General features: G+C 53.9%; 1 protein-coding gene across 7 annotated transcripts in view; it reads right to left on the bottom strand.

Moving 5' to 3' along the window:
* EEFSEC (eukaryotic elongation factor, selenocysteine-tRNA specific) overlaps positions 1 to 19,070 on the bottom strand; it is a 195,495-nt gene extending 176,425 nt beyond the window's left edge. For all 7 annotated transcript variants that reach the window (XR_009542668.1, XR_009542669.1, XR_009542671.1 and 4 more), the window contains exon 1: positions 18,751 to 19,070. Coding sequence is in view for 1 of the 7 variants with exons in the window: in XM_060161003.1 (XP_060016986.1) it covers positions 18,751 to 19,063 (313 nt within the window). In the remaining 6 variants the exon portion in view is untranslated. The remainder of the gene's footprint in view (positions 1 to 18,750) is intronic.
* Positions 19,071 to 20,620: the final 1,550 nt, after the last annotated feature.

The following is a 20,620-nucleotide window of genomic DNA, read 5'->3' as shown; positions in this document are numbered from 1 at the left end:
GCCTCCTGCAGCCCGACCTCTCCTGGTAGACAAAACACGCTGCTTTCTAACAAACGTCCACTTCTCTCCTCTGGTTTTCATCCCGTCTTTCCCCACTGTGGGCCTTCCTCCTTCCAACTCCAACTGCCTCACAGTTTTACAGCCAAATCAACATAATTAAGCACTTGTATTTCAATTGTGTCCATTTAGTTTCTCCCCAATGACATTACCACCAATTTAAAAGCAGAGACAAAATTCATACATTCACGTGGTAGCGGTCACCATCCATCTGGCCTTCCTTCCCCACCAAACACAAGAGAGACTTCTGACAAACGACTTATTCATTTATTTAATTTTTTAAAAATAAATAAATAAATTTATTTATTTATTTTTGGCTACGTTGGGTCTTCGCTGCTGCACGAGGGCTGTCTCTAGTTGCAGGGAGCGGGGGCTACTCTTCGTTGCGGTGCGCGGGCTTCTCATTGCAGTAGCTTCTCTTTGTTGCGGAGCACAGGCTCTAGGCACGCGGGTTTCAGTAGTTGTGGCACGTGGGCTCAGTAGTTACGGCTCATGGCCTTAGTTGCTCCGTGGTATGTGGGATCCTCCCGGCCCAGGGCTCGAACCCGTGTCACCTGCATTGGCAGGCGGGTTCTCAACCACTGCGCCACCAGGGAAGTCCCAAACGATTTATTTTTATATGAACAGTCTCTTAAAGATTAAAAAGCCAAATCATATGATCACGATCACAACAGTTAACACCATTTACTGAGAACTTTGTAGGCTGCAGGCACTGAGGCAAGCACTATCCACAGCTTATCTCATGGATTCTCACAAAAACCCACAAGCTGGTGGTTCTCCCCAGCTTGACAACGAGAAAACTGACGTTCCAAGCAGCTCACCATACCCAGCTGGGGTTCAAACCTGGGCCAGCATGCGAGCCCGGCTCTTTCCACTACTCCCTATACGGAAGCACAGCTATGGCGTCACACACCGCCGTCAGGGAGAGAAGGACGCCTGCAGACCCAGGCCCTGGCGGGGAAGACGCACCACACGGAGCGGAGCAGTGACTGGGGCCCAACCAAGGCACTCGCGACCCAAGCCGCTTCAGGTCTGAAAGAGAAGCCAGGCAAGCTTCTCTGCACTGAGCTTCCCCAAAGCAGGGCCCTTGTCTTTCCCGTTTGGCCTTTGCTAAGCCTGCCCTGTGCTGCGCTGGCAGAGCCCAAACTGCTGGTCCATACTGAATGGTGAGGTGGCGCTGGGTTTTATCAGCCCTCCCAGACAACTTCCCCCAGCGCCTGCCAGCCTCCACAGGCCTGAGACCCCAGGCCCGCTTGACCCAGCGGTCCGCCTGCAGTTTCCATCCACATCCATTTCCCTCCAACTCTGGCTCAGGCCGAGCTCAGCCTGTCACCATCCCACTGACTTGGCTGGACGACAAAGGGACAGCACAGCACACTCCCCAGAACCGGGAGCCACAACCCCTCTTTACCACCTCCTCACAAGACCCAAAACTAGCCACGGGGCCAGGCCCTGGCCCCTCCCTTCGAACGAAACAGGAAACGCTGACCAGGAGCCCAGAGACCACAAAAGAGGAAACAGTCCCAGCCTTACAGCATCTCCACAGCATGAGACTTAATCCCAGGCCAGAACCTGAGCCCGACTTGGAGAAAAGGGGGGTTTTGTTGCAGAACAAGTAGGAAGGGGGGAGGTGGAGGAGGGGGAAAAGAAAAAGAGGAAGAGAAAGAAAGAAGGCCGATGATGCCATTAGACAGGAGGGAGGCCACCTTTGTCTCGCATCCTGTGGACCAGCCAAGGAAAACAATGAATCTATTTTTTCCCTCCCCTTCTTTGCCTTAAAAAATTCAAGAATTTCATTCCCTTCTTTGAAACATAGCTCTTGCATAATTTCAGTGCTTGCTCCTGCTGTCTGCAACGCTGAGGGAAGGGGGTGTTCGCCCCTCCCGAGCCCTCAGAAGCGGGACATCCTGTGCAGACCCTCAGTGCTGGTCTGCGGGCACCTGGGCCGCCGCTGACCACATCACCGTTACCACTGCGGATCCCAACGGCAAACCCCATAGAAAAGGTATTACTCCTTTTTTAAACAGGTGAGGAAACTAAGGTTCAGAAAGGCAAAGCATCCGCAGTCATGCAATAAGCTACGAGAAGAGCCGAAACTCCCACTTCAGTCTCTCCAAGCCCAGAGCCGGGGCCCACTGCCTGCAGCCTCCTGACTCTAAGGGAAGTCCCGCAGGGCAAAGTCGAAACCAGCTCTAGACTTCCCAAAGGCACCATTAATCAGACACGACAAGCAAAGTACTGAAGTTTAAAGTGTTTGCAAACTTAAAAGGTTTACTGGCTCCAAAATACAAACATAAAACTGCAAAAACTGGAATTATTCAAAGCTGAATTGAATGTCTACTAAGATATAAGAGAAGGCCGCCTAGTATACTTGGGATGCAACGTGGAGGTAAGAGTCATAAACGTATTTTAGGGGGGACGTCAGCACACTCTGCTCCCGTGTGTCTGCCTTCTAGGCCGTGGGGTGGCCTCAGGCCCATGTAGTCTCAGAGCAGCCCTTCCCCCCCAGGGCACCCCACCAGGCACGCTGGGCAGTCCCCAGGAAAGAGAGGGGAGGGCCTCGGAGAGCAGAGGCCAGAGCGGGCATTTCCTACTGGCGTCGGGAATGGCTTTCCCAACCTCCTCTGAGTCCCCGGGGCCACACAACCCCTCACCCACCTGAGAGGCGGCGGGTGGGCGCCCGGGGAAGGCCCTGTGCCCCCTGCACATGTGGGCACACACATCCCCGTGCCTCTGCGTCTGGGGCCACGCTTCAGCAGCATACCCTCCCTCTCCAGCCCTTCCCCAGTATTGGTAAATATTGATAATTGCCTCCAAAGGCAGAAGCGAAGCAGCAGTTTGTGTTTTGAAATGCGGATCATAATTCAAATTGGAGGCTGACACTAATCATTTGATGTTCACTTGAAAAGACCAGATAGGCTGTGCAGGAACATTTCAGTAAGGGGACCGATAAGGAGAGGGAAATAAAAATTATTAGTATTTACTCAGCCTGCAATGCTTGTGGAAGGAACTCTTTTAAAAGGGAGCACTTCAGAATGGTTATTCAATCTGAATTTTACAGATAGCACAGGAAATATTTTCTCACAGAATGCCCCTATCTGCGCCATCATATCTCTCCGGTGTGCCGTTCACGTCTCTCATTGCAGGAATTCTCGCTCAATCTTGCTCCATTATGAGCTGACGGTGACCCAGAGTATACGAGGCATTCAAGAATCTGCCTGGAAATTACTACCAAGGAACATCTGTCCCGTGCCCCGCTTGCCAACCCTGCCTCGGGCAGCGAAGATGGAAAACAACTCAGAATCCACACGCAGAAACAACTTTTCATTCCCCTTACAAACCAGGCTCCTTTGGAAATTGAGGGTTCTGGCATTTTTCAGAAATTACGTTCCTGGAAAAACATGGCATGAGCGTCTTTTGAAAGCCTCAGCTCAGGCTTCCTTTCCTACGCAGACCCTTCTAATAAAAGCCAGGACAGGGGCTTCACAGGGAAGCAAACGAGAAGGCCACCCATGGCTCTCCGCACTGGTAGTGTTAAACTCAAATTCTGTATCAGAGGCCACTGTTCAATTAATGACGGCGAGGGTGTCACACGTGCTAACATACCCACCGCGCACGCGGCGTCTATCTTGTAGATGCACTAACCTTGGAAGATTTGCGTTGCGACTAGGAAAGATTAGAAGACGTGTGGTCTCACACGGGCTGAGTCTGGGATCCCAGCTTTCCCCCTGGACGGCTGTCGGCCGCCGTCGTCGGAGGGCAGAGGACTGGGCGGCGGCGTGGCATTCCCCGCCCAGACTCCACCCCCGCCGCACGTGCTCAGAGGGGCCGAGCGGCACATCACCGAACAGCCGTCCGCGTCCGCGCCTCTGGCCTCACGTCAACAACCTGCACCCCGTATGCTTCTCACGGTCGGGGCACAGGGGTCAACGTCATCACAACCATCCCAAGCGTGTGCCGGAAGCTCTGCAGACGGCTCCTCTGATACAGCCACCTGAGTGAGGTAATCACCTGCGGTTCAGGTGTAACAGGCTCAGTTAGAAAAGTGGCCTTGCGCTGGGCTGCCCAGAGCCAGGTTGGGCCACACCTGAGCTCCACCTCCACCTGCTGCCTTGGGGTGCTGGGCCTTGCTTGGGGTGTTCACATCCTGGAGGCACCCAAAACCAGTGCTTCCAGGTCGGGCGGGAACAAAGAGGGTTTGAGATTCTGAGTCTGGGGTGGGGGATATGGTGGGGGGAGGGGCCGTGCACCAATACGTGACTTTCAGCCTTTGAAAACCGCTCCCGGAAAACACCACCTAAGAGCTGGAAACAGGCAAGTCCTCATACAAGCGCAGAAATGGTTCCGCTCGGTGGGACCCTGTCCCTCCGGGAGGCGGGGGGCCACCATCTTCTCCTGGAGACGCCCTGCTTTGGTTAGCACCGTGGGCTCACAAAGCGAGAGCAAACTGAGTGGAGAGGGCTGACAGCCGGGCCCACATCTTCAGACGCTTTCAAAGTTAAGTCACATAATCTGATGATGTGAAAAGGGGAGAATACACATTTGACCCCTTGCTTCAAACAGAAATCTTCCCGTATCGTTTTTAATTGGAAGGCATTTGTTTTGCTTTCGCAACACTCTTTAACCTCTGCCACTGTAGGTACAAGGCTGCAAACGATACTTCCATTGATTAAAAAAATAAAAAACGAACACTGAAAGAAACAATATTTTTCTTTTTAAGGAAAAAAAAAAGATAGCGAGCAGCTCTTTTCTGGAGGGGTCACCACTTAAAGGCGTATATGGGACGCCACCCTGGCTGCAGCTTATGGTTTATTTTGTCTTGGAAAAGCCCGAGGTCATTCTAACTCTGTTGACCTGTTACCCTCCACAGTGATCATCTCCATCCAGGACCGCAAGCAAACACTGCCCTCTTGTGCACTGCAGAGTGCCGAGTCGGCGCGGAGACGTTTCCACCCAGCACCCGTGGACGGCTCGCAGGCAGGCGTACAGCTGCCTCTCCGCGGCCCAGAGGGGTGTTGGGAAAGGATGACACACATCTGTGTCCAGGGTGCTTGCCACAGTGTCCCCAGACTGCCTTCCGGGACAGACCATGAGGTAAGAGGAAGAGGGAAAGATTCAGCTGAAGAAATCAGACCCAAAATAACTGACTCTTATCTTTCCTAGAAAAGATTCATTCCTCAGGACTTCCCTGGCAGTCCAGTGGGTAAGACTCCGCCCTCCCAATGCAGGGGGCCCAGGTTCGAGCCCCAGTCGGGGAACTAGATCCTGCATGCATGCCGCAACTAAGAATCCACATGCCGCAACTAAGACCTGGTGCAGCCAAAATAAAAACAAATAGTTAATTAAAAAAACTTTACTGGTTACCATGGCAAGTTTTCTTTTCGCCTACTTTAAAAAACTTTTAGAATTGACTAATAAATCTACAATAACAGTATACAGTACTTTTTTTTATCTAGGAAATATTTGCCAGGAGAAGATTCCATTTGACTTCAGAAGGAAAAAAAAAAAGGCAGAGGGAACCCACGTTGCTGTTTCTCAGAGGAACACCGAAAGATCAGTTGTGGTTCCTCTTCTTTCTGAGGAGCCCCGACCTGCAGGGTTACCTGCAACCTGGGGACAGGGCTCCATGCCCAGAAGACCAACCTGGCATCGCAAGAGAGCCTCAAAGGATGTAAAATGACAAGAGCAAAGGCAAAGATCCAGTCCAGTCTGAGGCCAGGCCTACTTGGCAGGAACCTCCAGGGGAAGCCCTGGCCTTCTCTGAGTGAGTCTTCCAGTTCTGTTCCGAACTATGAGCCACCCAGATGCTGCACCCACTCTTCCACCCTTCCGGGCACAAGCCAGGATGGGCCAAATCTCATGCCAAACTCATTTCTGGGCAAGAAAAGGCAAAATCTGCCCCCAGTGCATTACCTTCAACCCAGTGGGCACCCCGGAAGGAACAGGGACGAGAGAATGTTTCGGGAGTGTCTGCATGCCTGCGGCCAGGAGTCAGGAGGTGGGCTGGGTGCCAGCGACTTCAGCTCCTTTACATACCAGCTGTGACGCCCAGAGCTTGGCTCAGTGGTTTGGGAACGTGTGAACCACAGGTGGTCAAAGGGCCAGTGTTAAACGGCCAGCCACGGCCCCAGAGTCGTGACAGCTGTCCAGCTCACGTTATGCCAGGGTTACCTGCCGCCTCCTGTTTCCACGTCAGCCCCTTCCTCTAGCACGGGAAGAAAACGGGGGTCCAAGACCAGAAACAGGGCTCAGGTGCATGAAGCCGACAGGACGGCCTTGCGGAGGCCAGACAGGAGGCTGGCTGCGGCCCTCCCTCCCGTTCTCTGTCTCCCTATCAGAACCACAGGGCATGCAGCTGCTTTAACCTCCAGCAAAGCCAAGATGGACAGACTCTACATATATATATCCGTCCAGACACGCCAGCCCCACGGCAGATTCCTTCTGTGGACCCTGGCTCTGACACGGTCAGCCAGACTGAGCCTCTCATGTGTGGAGCAGCCTGACCATCTCCTACCTCAAACCCCTGCCACGTGCTACTCCCTCTGCGGGCGTCCCACCTTGTCCTTCCCAGCACGCTCACAACTGCGTGCTGCGTGCTGCTGCTCACTTCTGTAACACCCGCCTCCTCCACGATGCACACTGCGCTCCACTTCTGCCCGGCTCACCCACGTAAACCCTGCTCCTAGCGTGCAGTAGGTGGGTCAGGGTTTGCAGAATGAATGAATGAATGAATGCATCGACATGCCTTTCCTTCTGCAACGTCTGATCTTACAGAATTAGGTCACCTAGCTAGATTTCAGGACACTAAGAATCCTGGGAAGAGAAGGGAAAGACAGCCAAGGACCCAGGCTAACCTATGCAAACAGCACCCAACCTTACTGCAAAGAGCAGGTGGCAGAACGAACCAGGAGCCACCAGGAGACAGGTGTCAGGAGAGGGGTGGGCAGAGTCCATCTCAGACGCTACAGCACCCCTGATGCCAGGACCGTGGCATCACACACTTTCGGGGTCTCTGAGCTTTCCTTTGGGGAAACACATGGAGAACTCGATGGAGAAACTGGCAGGCCCAGTGTCCAGCCTGTGCCCTCTGGCCTGGGGAGCCTGTTCTCTTTCCCCCGGAGCATCTCATCACACGAGGGCTCTGTAAGGGTGTGTGGACCCCGAGTTCATGTCCAGCCTCCCGGGTTCCAAAGAACTTGGTGCTCCAGGAAGTCTACATTCAGTAGGGACTCGGACCCCAGGCTTGGCCACCAGGGACAGCAGCCACTTCTGGTCATGTGGTCCGACAAGACCTGGCTGAGCTGGGTCACCTGCTGGAAGCTACCACGCCAGCCCGCCTCTGGAGGGCCTCCTCCCCTCAGCTTCACAGGCTGCTTGCAGGACACCGTGCCGGGCCACAGGCTCACATTATGCTCATTTCCCAGTCCCCAAGCTCCGGGGCAAGTTTAGAAGTCCTCGTCCTGTCTCAGATCAGGTCTGAATTAATACCCTTCCTCCAGAGAACTCCAGTAGCAAAGTGAAAACAGACGCGCTAAACAATGGCCTTTGAGAGCCCCAGCAGGGACGGCTGGTGACAATGCAGCCCCAGGCTCTGAAAGAAACCTTAAGGTTAAAGGTTCACAGAGGCAGAAGAATTACCAAAGTACAAGTTTGTTCAAATTTCCTCCGGCAGATTTAAACAACCAGGGTCAAGCTGAAGATTGCCTGCAAAAACCTGTGAGACAACTCAGCCCCTTTGAACTGCGTGGAGAAAGGAAAATATACGGTCTGGGAGGGATCTATGTTATAGCTTTTAAAAATGCTCTTGAAAAGGTCACCCCTGTTAACTCAAAATCAGCCCACTGAAGGATGTTTGAAAACTGCTTCTCTAAAACAACAGGGCTGCGGGCCCTCGCCGTGTGCGGTGAGCTGCACGGGGTCGCCGTGTCCCCAGCATCAGTGTGCTGACCCTCTGTGGGCCATGAAATTAACCATCAGCACAGCAGAAATCTGCTCTGAGTTAAACTACTTTGCTACGCAAAGTGGCCTGAAAATGAAATATGAGGATTGAATTTCCACTGAAAGATTAACTTGTCTAACCTCCAGGCAGGCTTGCTCGGCTGTGAACCCTGTGTGGCCGGCCGGTGGCTTGAAGCCCCACAGGAGGCTGGATGCTGGCCGCGGGCAGAGGGAAACGACCTGTCACCCACTCATTCATTCACTCACTCGTCCATGCTGCATGCCTGCACCGAGGCCCTGCCCTTGGTCCTGGAGTCGGATGACAGCAGGACCCCATCCTCAAAGGGGTCAGGTCGAGTAAATGCAATGACAACAGATGGGAGGACAAGGGGTCCGGGGGCCCTGTGGGATGGTACAGACCCTCACCTGGTCGAGGCTGGGGAGGGCCAACGGTGAGGCTTCCCAGAGACGTGGTGTAGCCAGAGGACACCATGAGAGACCCCGGTCTGTCTGTCCAGAGACCTGCAGGCAGCTCGTTAAGCCTGGAGTCCTGAGCGACACAGAGACACCGACCCATCAGGAAGTGCCCTGTCAGCCTATGCGGAGTTTAGCCTTTATGCCAACAGAGAGCAAAGGAAGACTTTTAGACAGGGGAGTCAAATAACCACATTAGCCGTTTAGAAAGAGTTCTGGGCCACAGAGGGGAGGGCAGTTTCAAGAGGGGGCTGGAATCGAGACACTGCAGGCAGGTCGTGCTCGCCCAGTGCAGAGTGGGCAGAGGCCTGTCCAAGGAGCAGCTGTGGTGATGGGCAGAGGAGGCGAAGGACAGGCAAGAGTCTGTAAGGAGTCCGTGAGGGCGAAGGAGGACACGCTGGGGACCGCGTGGCTGGCCTGCCCCACTGTGGGCACTTACTGCCAAGCGGGGGTGGGGATGGGGTCTTGAAGCGTGGAGTCTGGGGGCCTGTGGGCTCACTGATGAAGAAGCCAGCCCAGCAGGCACTTGGATAGCAGGTCGAGAGCTGCCTACTGAAATGTGACTTAACTAAAATCAAATTACAGTTTCAGTTCCTCGGTTACGTGGCTGCCACCCTGGGCTGCGCCGCTGGAAGACACTCCCACCAGCACAGAGGATCCTTCTGCGTGGCGCTGGGAAAGCTCTGCACAGACTTTTCAAACACTGTCGCTCGCAGCCAGCGTGTACCAGCCCTCCCCAGCCAGGCCGACGCCAGTGGTGACCCGCAGCTTTCTCCCAGCCTCCCGTGCTCTGCCCGTCCACGGGCTCCAAGCACCAAGCGCTCAGGAAATGGAGCCCGGCTTACAGAAAGTCTTTTTTCTCTAGAGCAGATGCTCTGAGGACCGTCTCTGAACAGATCATCATTTTAGAGAGCAGGGAACGCTGGGGACAGACACACACACGCACACCCATACACACACACACACACACACACACACACACACACACACACACACACACACACACACACACACACACACACACACAGGAGGGTCTTGGGTGCCTAGGGCATGAGGTCCTGAAATTCACCTGGAAATGACCCCGAGCAGAGTAAGTGCCACCCCGCAGTACAACCGGAAGGCAGAGCCCTCGTCCCAGCATCAGGTGACCAAGGCCGAGCCACCCACTCCTGGAGCTTTAAGCCACCTGCGGAACCCCACAGCAAAGTGTGGAGCCCCGTGGCCAAGCAAGGCCGGCTCCAGAGGCCAAGCAGGTCAATGCTGGCAATTCCAAGCACTGATTTTAAAAGGAAAAAGTCAGGTTTATCTTTAGGTAGCACCTGTGCATGCCACCAAATAAATATCCTCGGGAAGTAGGTTAGCGACAAAGGAAATTATTCTAGTCTTCTTGAAGGCCCCAAGACAAGAGAGGCATCGTCGTAACACAAGAGATACGGCAAGAGGGAAAGTCAACTTCTCTCTCAACAGCAAAACTTGTTTCTTCTCCTGCCAAGAGCGGATCACCCACGTTAACTAAGTCCCCTTCCCCATGCAGCCACAGCCACTTCAAAGCAGCAGAAGCCTAATCACAAAGCGTAAGAAAATAAAAGACCCAATTAACAAAACACAAAACTCCAATAATCCAGGGGAGAAAGGAGGCGGAAGTCTCTGTGTTTGACAGACTGGCTTACACAGAAAGTGCTGCTCAGGAGCTGGGCTCCCACCAAAGCAGGTGCAGGCTGAGGCGCCACGGCAGCTTGGGCAGCCAGGCCGCCGGCACGTGACCTGGGGCCGGCTCCTGGCCTCCGCAGCCTCCCTTCTGTGGGCGGCGCCCTGAGTGTAGAGGGAAACACGCCCCTCCTCCGGCCCTCCACGGGGCATTCCTGCATCGGCACCCCCAGAGCCACACTCTCCCTCCTGGCGGTGTCCCCCTCCTGCCTCCAGTGGCCCTAGACCTCTGTCCCAGGTCCTCTCCTCAGACTCTTTAAAAGCACCCGAAGGATCTCCCAGCTGAAAACGCACCCGCCCTCCCCTGACAGGAGGCTCCCCAAGCTCCTGGGCTCCGGGCCCCGCGGACTCTGCAGTTCAGCTGCTCACCTGCCCACACCCGAAGCACTGAACTTCTGGGTCGTTTTATGAAATCTGCCAATTTTTAAACGCTGGCAATGAATTTTTAAAAAAAGACTTTTGGGGGCTTCCCTGGTGGCGCAGTGGTTGAGAGTCCGCCTGCCGATGCAGGGGACACGGGTTCGTGCCCCGGTCCGGGAAGATCCCACATGCCGCGGAGCGGCTGGGCCCGTGAGCCATGGCCGCTGAGCCTGCGCATCCGGAGCCTGTGCTCCGCAACGGGAGAGGCCACAACAGTGAGAGGCCCGCGTACCGCAAAAAAAAAAAAAAAAAAAAAAAAAAAAAAGACTTTTGGGCTTCCCTGGTGGCACAGTGGTTGAGAGTCCGCCTGCCAATGCAGGGGACACGGGTTCAAGCCCTTGTCCGGGAAGATCCCACATGCCGCGCTGGAACTAAGCCTGTGTGCTACAACTACTGAGCCTGCGCTCTGGAGCCCGTGAGCCACAACTACTGAGCCTGTGTGCTGCAGCCACTGAAGCCCACACACCTAGAGCCCGTGCTCCGCAACAAGAGAAGCCATTGCAGTGAGAAGCCCGTGCACCGCAACAAAGAGTAGCCCTCGCTCGCCGCAACTAGAGAAAGCCCACGAGCAGCAACGAAGACCTAACGCAGCCAAAAATAAATTAATTAAATCAATTTTAAAAATAAAATAAAATAAAGAGACTTTAGCATATGGGCCATCAAAACATATCTGCACAAGACCCTAGTGTGGGACGAGACCCTCCCAGGGGTGGGCAGACAGGATGGGCCGCCTCCTGTCGGCACTAAGGACAGGAGTGGGCAGGTCTAGGAAGAGGTCAGGAGGTGCCCTAAAGGCCTTCCAGAAACAAGCAAATGGCGCCTCCTACACACCCACCACAGCCTAAATAATGTGTCGGGCACACCTAATCCTCTCAAAATGTGTTCATTTATTTAATTCAACTATTACTGAGTAAAGATAATCCACAGAATGGGAGAAAATATTTGCAAATCATATACCTAATAAAGGACTGGTATTCAGAATACATAACGAACCCTTACAACTCAATAATAAAAGCCAAATAACCCAACTAAAAAAAAGGGCATAGGATCTGAATACACAGTTCTCCAAAGAAGATATACAAATGGCACAAGAAAATATCAAGGAAATGAAAGTTACAGCGACAATGAGATATCACATCCCACACATAGAGCAGGTACAAACAAAAAGACAGCAACAAGTGCTGGCAAGGCAGTGAAGACATCAGACCCTCCTCCTACACTGCCGGTGGGAAGCAAAGCAGTGCAGCTGCTATGGAAAACAGTCTGGCAGTTCCTCAAAAAGCAGACACAGCGTTACCCTCTGACCCACCAATTCCACTCCTACGGATAAACCCAAGTGAATGGAAACGTGCGTCCACACAGAGACTTGAACACAAACGTCCACGGCAGGATTATTCATAAGAGTCAAAAAGTGAAAACAACGCAAATGTCCTTCAACTGATAACGGATTTTAAAAAAGTGATCCATCCATATAATGGATACTCTTTGGCCATAAAAAAGGAATGATGGGGGAAGGGAAAGGGGAGTTTAATGGGCACAGAGTTTAGCTTTTGTAAGATAAAAAGAGTTCTAGAGATGGAGGCCACTGAACCATAAACTTAAAAATGGTTAAGATGGTACATTTTATGAAATATGTACTTTACCACAATTAAAAATAATAGATTTTTTAAAAAGGAATGAAGTATAGGTCACGCTATAACATGGATGAACCTTGGAAGCCAGACACAGAAGGCCACATATTGTATGATTCCATTTATACGAAATGTCCAGAATGGGCACATGGGCAGAGACACTGAGTAGATTAGAGGTTGCCAGGCCTGGGGTCAGGGAGAAGGTGCAGGACTGCTAATGGCTGTGGGGTTTCTTTTCGCAGTGATGGAACTTAGACTGTGGCACTGGCTACACAACTCTGTGAAGAGGATGAAAACACTTAAGCGTGCACTTGAAATGGGCAAATTTTATGGATGTGAATTATATCTCAATACAAATGTTTAAAAACAGCCTTGACTGTCCACTCTGTGCCTGGCTCTGGACTGGCCCTAGAGCCACACAGAGGCCTCCAGACTAGCGGGAACAACAGGTAGAACACCTCCTGGTCACCTCAGGTGACCCAGAGCTCCAGAGACCGTCATCTCTGTCACCCCGCGCAGCACGGCCTCGAAGGCCTGCTGGTCAGACGGAGACTCGGGCCCAGCCTGGTCCAGGCCCTGGCCAATGCAAGGATGAGAGAGCGGGGAATAGATCTCAGGGCTTAATTTACCGGTTGGTTCCTGGGGCGCCTGCCCAAATCTTATTCCAACCTGGATGGAGTGATTCTGAAGAAAAACCCAAGAGCCACAAAGGCGATGCTAAGTGAAAAGTTTAAAAGCAATTAATTTTAAATGATTACAGCTTTACCGAAAGCTGTGGCTATGATTTCCTTCTGACTTTGATTATAACCTTCCAGCAAAATATTCGTCTCATCAAGGCAAGTCTGCATTATTTTCTATTCTTAGCATGACTGCAAAATATTCTTTGATTTAACATTTGATATGTTTTGTTCTCAAGGGCAAGCCCCACGAGAAGAAGAATGTACCCCAACAGAATGAAATATGACTACCTGCTTCCACTGTTCTTTCTTGTTGGTTCCTACTCAAATATTCTGCATTCATTTAAACTCAAGGCCGCGGCTCTGATGTTACGCTCCTCCCACACTGTCACCCAAACCCAAGCAGTCACCCACTATCCAGGGGCAGAGAAATTGCCGCAGACGGAGCTGGACTTGCATTTCCTGGAGACGCTGAGGGCGCTGAGCTTGGAAGGAGAGGGGGTCCTGGCCAGGTGCGCACTGAGGAAAAGGAAATGAAGACCCAACAGATTCTAGGAGCTAAAGACGCTAGGGCTAAAGAAGCATTTCCACTTACATCAACGCCTTTAAATATGCCTCAATATTTTAGGACAAACGTACGATACCATAACATAACACAATGCATTTCTGTTTTTGTTTTTGTTTTTGTGGTACGCGGGCCTCTCACTGTTGTGGCCTCTCCCGTTGTGGAGCACAGGCTCCGGATGCGCAGGCTCAGCGGCCATGGCTCACGGGCCCAGCCGCTCCACGGCATGTGGGATCTTCCAGGACCGGGGCATGAACCCGTGTCCTCTGCATCGGCAGGCGGACTCTCAACCACTGCGCCACCAGGGAAGCCCAACACAATGCATTTCTGGACAGATTCATTAAAAGACTAGGAGCTAAGAAAACCAGAGTGTCTTTTTTGTTTGTTTAGTTGGTTTTGCATCAGAAAAACACCCATATTCCTGGGGTGGCCAGGCCTTCGGTTTGTCGTTTCTGCTTGGGCCACGCCGCCTGCTGGGGACTACGCGCAGACGCCCAAAGAGCAGTGTAAAAACCGGGTGGAAAACACACGGTCGTCCGCACATGAACCTGTCTCATGGGTCCAGAGAGAGCATCTCAGACAGACTGCAGGTGCACTCTTGGATAAAACGGCCAAAGGGACCGTGCTTCTCCACGCTGTCACACGTGCACAGAGTTGGAAAAACAGAGAAGGGGAAGCAGCTTAAGTGTCATAAAGAATGCTCCCTCCCAGGCCGCAGAGACAGGCACCCCCAGGGCTGCCGACTGACCTCCAAGGCTAGGAGCCCTGAGTCACACTTGCGAGGCTGTGGTAGATCAGCAGCTCCAGCCAGGGGGGTCCAGAGAGGGCCCAAACCTGGCAGGAAGCACCGCTTAAACGGAGGGGCGTGGGGGGGCGCACAGGAGGCTAGCGATCAGGGTGACAGTCGTGGCAAAAGAGCTGCTGTTCATTAACCACAGGAACAAAAGACGGGGAGACAATGCACTGTTAATCGTGGCAGCCTCCAGAGGACTATAAATTGCCAAGCCAAGGTACCAGCATTTTTCAGACCTCGTCCCTCCTGCCAGCGTGAGATTGAGGATGGGTCCAAGTCCCTCACCCCCACCCAAGTCTTTAAAACATACATTACTGAATCTTTTTGAAGTTCTAACCCTGAAAGATTTATACTCTAAAACACATCAGAGAAAAATACTGCCCAGAAACACTATCAGAGGGCCTGGAGCGGACGGGCCCCCTTGTCCACTCACACTGAGAATGCCACTGCTCCAAGGGCAGATCAGCGTGGGTTCAGACGAGCTCTGACCCTTCTGATCTGTGTTCCCTAACCTCCCTGAGCCTCTGCCTCTTCACCCGTCCCATGGGAGTATCACCTCTTACCTCCCAGGATTGCTATGAGGGTTAAACAAACAAAAAAAGTCACAATGCTGGCACTAAATACATGCTAAGTACTGTTGTCACTATTAACCCCCAGCACCACTTAGGAGTTTTACCTAAGGCCACAGGGATCAAGGAGATAAACCCCAATTTTCTCTAAGTTAAAAAAATGATCTTTTTGTACATGAAAGTATTTTGGGGGAGCGATGGAATTAAAGAGAGCTGGCTTTAAGATACACTAAACTTTAGAGCTATCATCATGGAACTCAGACAGTCACTCTAATTTCCTTCTGCTTCGGACAGGGCATTTAGCAAGGGGTCTGAATCACTGCCAGTGAGCTGGGAACTGCAGCGGCAGCCCCGCCTCCCAGCAATCCGGGCACAGGTGCGCTGCCAGCTGGAGTCCCTGCTCAGCCACCTTGCCTCTTTCTAAAGCTCCGGCCTCATCACATCACAAACCTACTTTAAAAGCATCCCAAGGGCTTCCCTGGTGGCGCAGTGGTTGAGAGTCCGCCTGCCGATGCATGGCACATGGGTTCGTGCCCCGATCCGGGAAGATCCCACATGCCGCGGAGCGGCTGGGCCCGTGAGCCATGGCCGCTGGGCCTGTGCGTCCGGAGCCTGTGCTCCGCAACGGGAAAGGCCACAACACTGAGAGGACCGCGTACCGCAAAAAAAGAAAAGCATCCCAAGGCCCTTAGAAGAAATCTGCACCGTGGGTCCGACCTAAGCCCCACCCACCTCTCTACATGAGCCCGCCCTCACCTTCCACACCTCTCCCCACTCACCTCTCTACACGATCCCGCCCTCACCTTCCACACCTCTCCCCACCCATCTCTCTACACGATCCCGCCCTCACCTTCCACACCTCTCCCCACTCACCAGGCCCATTTCCAGCTGCTAAATGCTGGCAGCTACCCCTGGCTCGGAACAGACAAGACAGCAGGTTCACGCCTCAGAGCCTCACCCAGGCTGTGCCGCCACTGGGCAAGCTTTTCTTTCTCCACCATGCCCCGCAAAGCAAGCCACCGCTGTGCAAAGAGTCCTAATGAGTCACTCTGCACACCGCACAGCACTCTCCCCCTGGCTCTGCTGTCAGCCCCCAGAAGGGCCCTGCTGGTGACTTTCGATCCACCCCCCCAACCCCAGCTTCATTCATTTGGGACTTCCGAGTGCCTCCTACATGCCAGGCTCTGGCCCAATTCCTGCTATGCTCTCGTGGAGGACAGAGGCCATCAACAAGCACATCACGCGTATCACACAGCACCAAGGGCTAGCAGGAAACAAAACACGGACATGAGGAGGTATGACGGTAGAGAACTGGGGACACTTTAGGCCAGTAGGTCAGAGGAGGCCTCTCCGAGGAGGTGACACTCGAGCTGAGACTTAAATGAGGAGGGCACAGCAGGTGCAACACTGGCCCATCCAGTAAGTAGGAGGAGGCCAGTGTGACTGGAGGTCAGGAGCCATGGATGAGGCTCAGGAGAGGGCAGAGGCCAGATCGTGGGTCACTGGGGGGGGCAATGAGTGCCCGGACAGTCTTCAGCTGACGGCTGACCTGATCTGAAGACATCCATAAAAGGAGCAGACTGTCCACCGTGTGGGGGGTCAGCAGAGGGAGGAGGGGAGGGCCCACAGTCTGGAGAGGAAGGACAAGTGAAGACACACGTGGCCTCTGCAACATGAGGATAACAAAGGGGATTCACCAGACCCGGGTCAGGGGCGGCAGAGCAGGTCCCAACGCCTGCCCAGGGAACTTGACTTTCCAAGCTTCAGTTTTCTCATCAGAAGAGTGGGGCCCATGCCCCCCTACACCCCCATCACTCAGCATTATCGCACAGACGCAAGTTTGTAGCCACAGGTGTGGACCCTGGCAGACACTCAGATGTAGCTCCTTTCCCCCCCAAAGAAAAAAGCCACTTTTTCTTCTCACTTCCCTGAGTGGAGGGTGGGAATCTCATCTATTGAAGGAAGAAGAGTAGCAGCCCTGGTCCCACCACTGCAATGTGCTCAGGTCACATGTTAACACCTGTAAGAAGACAAGGAGAGTCTCCCCTCTCAGGGGCGAGAGAAGCGTAAGAGCCGCAATGTTCGTACGACAGGAGAGAAATCCCTCTTCATTTCTTCAACAATTTACAGTCTAAACCAAGGACTTGTCAAATGCTTGGAGGCGTTATAATTTGGTGCCTGAAACCTTCTGTCCCATGAAGAAACACCACGAACGTACACGTGGAAGGGGAGGGCAGAGTACAGTGACCCGGGAAGTGGCAGCTTTGGAGTCAAGCAGAGCCCTGGGTCGGCCACTTCCTAGCAGCCTCCCCGAGTCCCAAGCCCCTCGATGGCTGAACAGTAACCACCACACTCCCTGCAGCGTTTGCCCGGGAAGTGGCAAACATGCAAGAAAAGCAAAGCCAGTTGAGATCTGCCAGAGTGTGGACAGTCCAGAATCACATCCGAGGTCAGAAGGTCAGTGAGGGAGAAAGCCAGGCCTCACCACAGACTCCAGAAGCGTGTCCTTCACTCCCTACACCTGTCACAAGAAAAGACCACCAATCTGCCTTCCCATTTTTTAACCTCCAACCTACACTGGCTCTGAGAATGTGTCCTAAAATGTACCTGGACGTGACCAAACAGAAATCAGTGACAAGGGGAGGGGAGAGCAGAGAGGATCGCGTGCCCCTTCACATGCATCTGTGGCTAGAACACGGCGGAGTAGAAGATGTGAGGCGGGGGACCGAAGCAGGTTCCTGCTCCTCTACGAGTCTCCGGTTCCTCTCCTGAAAACAGGGAAATGATCTCAGACTGCCTGCAGCATGGACCAGACGGGAGGTGACAAGGTGAAAGTACTCAACACTCATCATACAGCAGGGCCCGCTATGCCCAGCGAGCAACCAGTGCAGCTGTCCACCAGCAGGCCGATAAAACCATCTGACCAAGAAGTGTTCCTATACGTACTCGCGGGTGCAGAGAATGCCACCAGAAGGGTCTGGAGGAAGTGGAAAGCAGGGAGGTACCAGGTCCCTGGGTCAGCAGTGAGGAGTCTCTGAACTATATATACACCCTTTGTGCCACGTGCTACCATTTTTCTATATAAACAAAACACCTGTCCATGGAGTCAAGTATACTGAAATGGGTGTGGAAAAGTAATCCACAGAGGTGTACTAGTGGCTTCCTCTGGCGAGATGGGAGGGGTAATTAGGGGCCTTCTGCCTGGTTTGTAACGTTCTATTTCTTCAGAAGTAGAATGTATTCATGTACTACTTGTATAATTTAAATTAATTAAATGGTACATCTCACGAAGGCTTTTGGGCAGTACCCACCACGACTCTCTGCCCCAGCATCTCAGTTCTAGGGTCTTTCCTTACAGACACACTAGCACACCCACCAAAGACGTCTGTTCTATAAAACTCACTGAAGCATCGTTAGCAAAAATGAGTAACGACATAAATGTCCATCATTAAGACATTCAGAAAACGGTGGTGCAAGTGTACAACGGAATTTCATGTGACCTTTAAAAAGAATGATGTTGCTTTATATGTACGAATGGGCAGGCCCGAGTATTGAGTGAAGTACTCAATAGAGTGGTGTTACCATTTTGTGAAAAAAAAAAAAGAACGAGAAAAGGAGGGGTCGACATATACACAGGAACGCTGCCTGCACACGGAGTTCCTCCGAAATGGCACAGGACGGGACAGCGGCTGACTCCGGAGATGGGCAGGAGACCAAAAGACAGCGAGTGGACGCCTTCTGGGCACTTTCAGGGTCTCTGAGTTTCCCTAACCTGTTTGTCTATTACGAACGCAGTGTATTACGAACGCATGTGGTAAAAAACACTTTCGCTGTTTTCGGGGCGGCGCGAGAGACTTCCCGGCGGGCGCCCCCGCCCCGGCGCGTCCGAGCCCCGCACCCCCCGCCCGCCCGCGCTCACCGCCGATGATGGTCCGGATGAGGGAGGCGTGCCCGGGGCAGTCGACCAGCGTGACCTGCAGCCGCGGCTCGGCCCCGGGCTCGGGCTCGGGCTCGGGCTCGGCCCCCAGCGGCGCCGGCCGCAGGCGCGCGGGCAGCGGCACCGAGAAGCACGAGAAGCCCAGGTCGAGCGTGATGCCGCGCTCGCGGCTCTGCGGCTGCTTGTCGAAGGCGGCGGTGGAGGCTGTGGTGCTGAGCGCGCGCGCCAGCGCCGTCTTGCCGCTGTCGATGTGGCCCAGGACGCCCACGTTCACGTTCACCCGCTGGCCCGCCATGCCGCCGCTGCGGTCCGCCCGCTAAGCCGGCCCCCGCCGCCCGCGCCCAGCTCGCGCGTTCCGGCGCTGAAGCTTCCGGCCGCGCGGTCAGTCTGCCGAGCCGGGGAGCCAGGCGCCGGGGCCGACCTCCGTCAGTCCTCGCGTTCGTTCGTTCGTTTCCACGGGCTCTAGCTGAGCGCCCTCTGGGCACCCGGCGCCTTCTGTCCACCGCGCGGGGACAGGTCGCTTTCCCCGCAGGACATGGGGGACCCGGAGGTGGGGGCGAACAATAACCGGGAGTAAAGACGGAACCAGACCACTACGGGCCCCGAGAAGACCAGGCCCGGGGCAGGGAGGGCGGACCGCGAAGCTGAGCCCGTCCTGCCTAAGAGACAGCGCGGGAAACCTGGGAAGGCTGCTCGGAGAATCTCGGACCCGGGCAGTCAGCCTGGCCTCAGGGGGCCGCCAAACTGTACGCAGAAGGTCGTGTGAGTGCGCGCGTGCTGGGGAGGGCCCGCAACGCTCATTCTCTTGAAATGTCACCCACAGAAAAGGTGTCGCCCACGGGCAACAACACGGATCACAAATTTAAAGGTCTGCCCTGGCCAGGCAGGTGACTCGCCAGAGAGTAATCAGCAGGGTTTAAGGTGCCCGGGGTGGTGGAGACTGTGGAGGTGGAGAGCACATGTCCTGTGGCCACAGATGGGGAGCCACGGCTCAGCTTTGGCCAAGTGACGCCAGGCAGGAATGCTAGCCCAACATTGCCCCATCTTCCCGCTCTTCAAGAGACGAGAGTGTTTCTATGTGAAATCTGAGAGAGATTTTGCCTGGTGAGGCCGCCGAGCCTTGTGGCTGCGGGCTGTAGCTGTTACCCGGCCCGACTTACACCTAAACGCTCACCAGCGGCAGGGTTGGGGCTTTAAGCCAGGTCTTACCGTCTCCAACTCACACCACAGCTGGCTCCAAGACAGGTGCTGCCCCAGCAGTAGCCTGGAGTCTAGCCCTGTCTCCACAAGTGCCAAGGAGACGGCAGCTCTGAGTTGTCTGAAAAGTCAGCCGGATTCAGACTGTATCCTGGGGTCAGCTGTGCCCCTGCACCAAGCAGAGAAATACAGACCTCTGCCTAGGCAGGTGTGAGTCATAAGCTCACTCCAAGAGCCAGGGAGAGTGTGAGGGACACCCTGTAGGAACTGGAGCCCTGTTGCCAGCAAAATGCAGGTCACATCACGCCCCCTCCTTTGTCCTTTGTCCCTATCCTGGCTTCTACCCCAGTGAGGCGAGTTTGCTTTAGACCAGGCTGGTGCCCTGGTGCTCTCCCCTGTCCCAGAAGGCTGAGGACCCCTTACACATCTTTGCTTCCCCTCGGCCTGGCACATCAAAGGCTCCATAACTGTTTCTTGAGTGGACCCACCTCCAAACCTCCAGCCCACAAAGACACCATCCTCTGCAGCAGACTCCTGGGTCCCAGCCTGGGTTCCAAGGCTGGGCCTTGTCTCTGGGAAATGACTGACAGGGAACAGCCTGCAGAACTGCGATTATTGGGGATTTGTTCTTAATGTTAATGCAATGCTGGTTCCT

The sequence above is a fragment of the Lagenorhynchus albirostris genome, chromosome 10, assembly GCF_949774975.1.
Source record: "Lagenorhynchus albirostris chromosome 10, mLagAlb1.1, whole genome shotgun sequence".
In the NCBI taxonomy this organism is placed as follows: domain Eukaryota; kingdom Metazoa; phylum Chordata; class Mammalia; order Artiodactyla; family Delphinidae; genus Lagenorhynchus; species Lagenorhynchus albirostris.
Note: the sequence above shows the minus strand (reverse complement) of the source record. Positions and strands in the feature narration are given on the sequence as shown.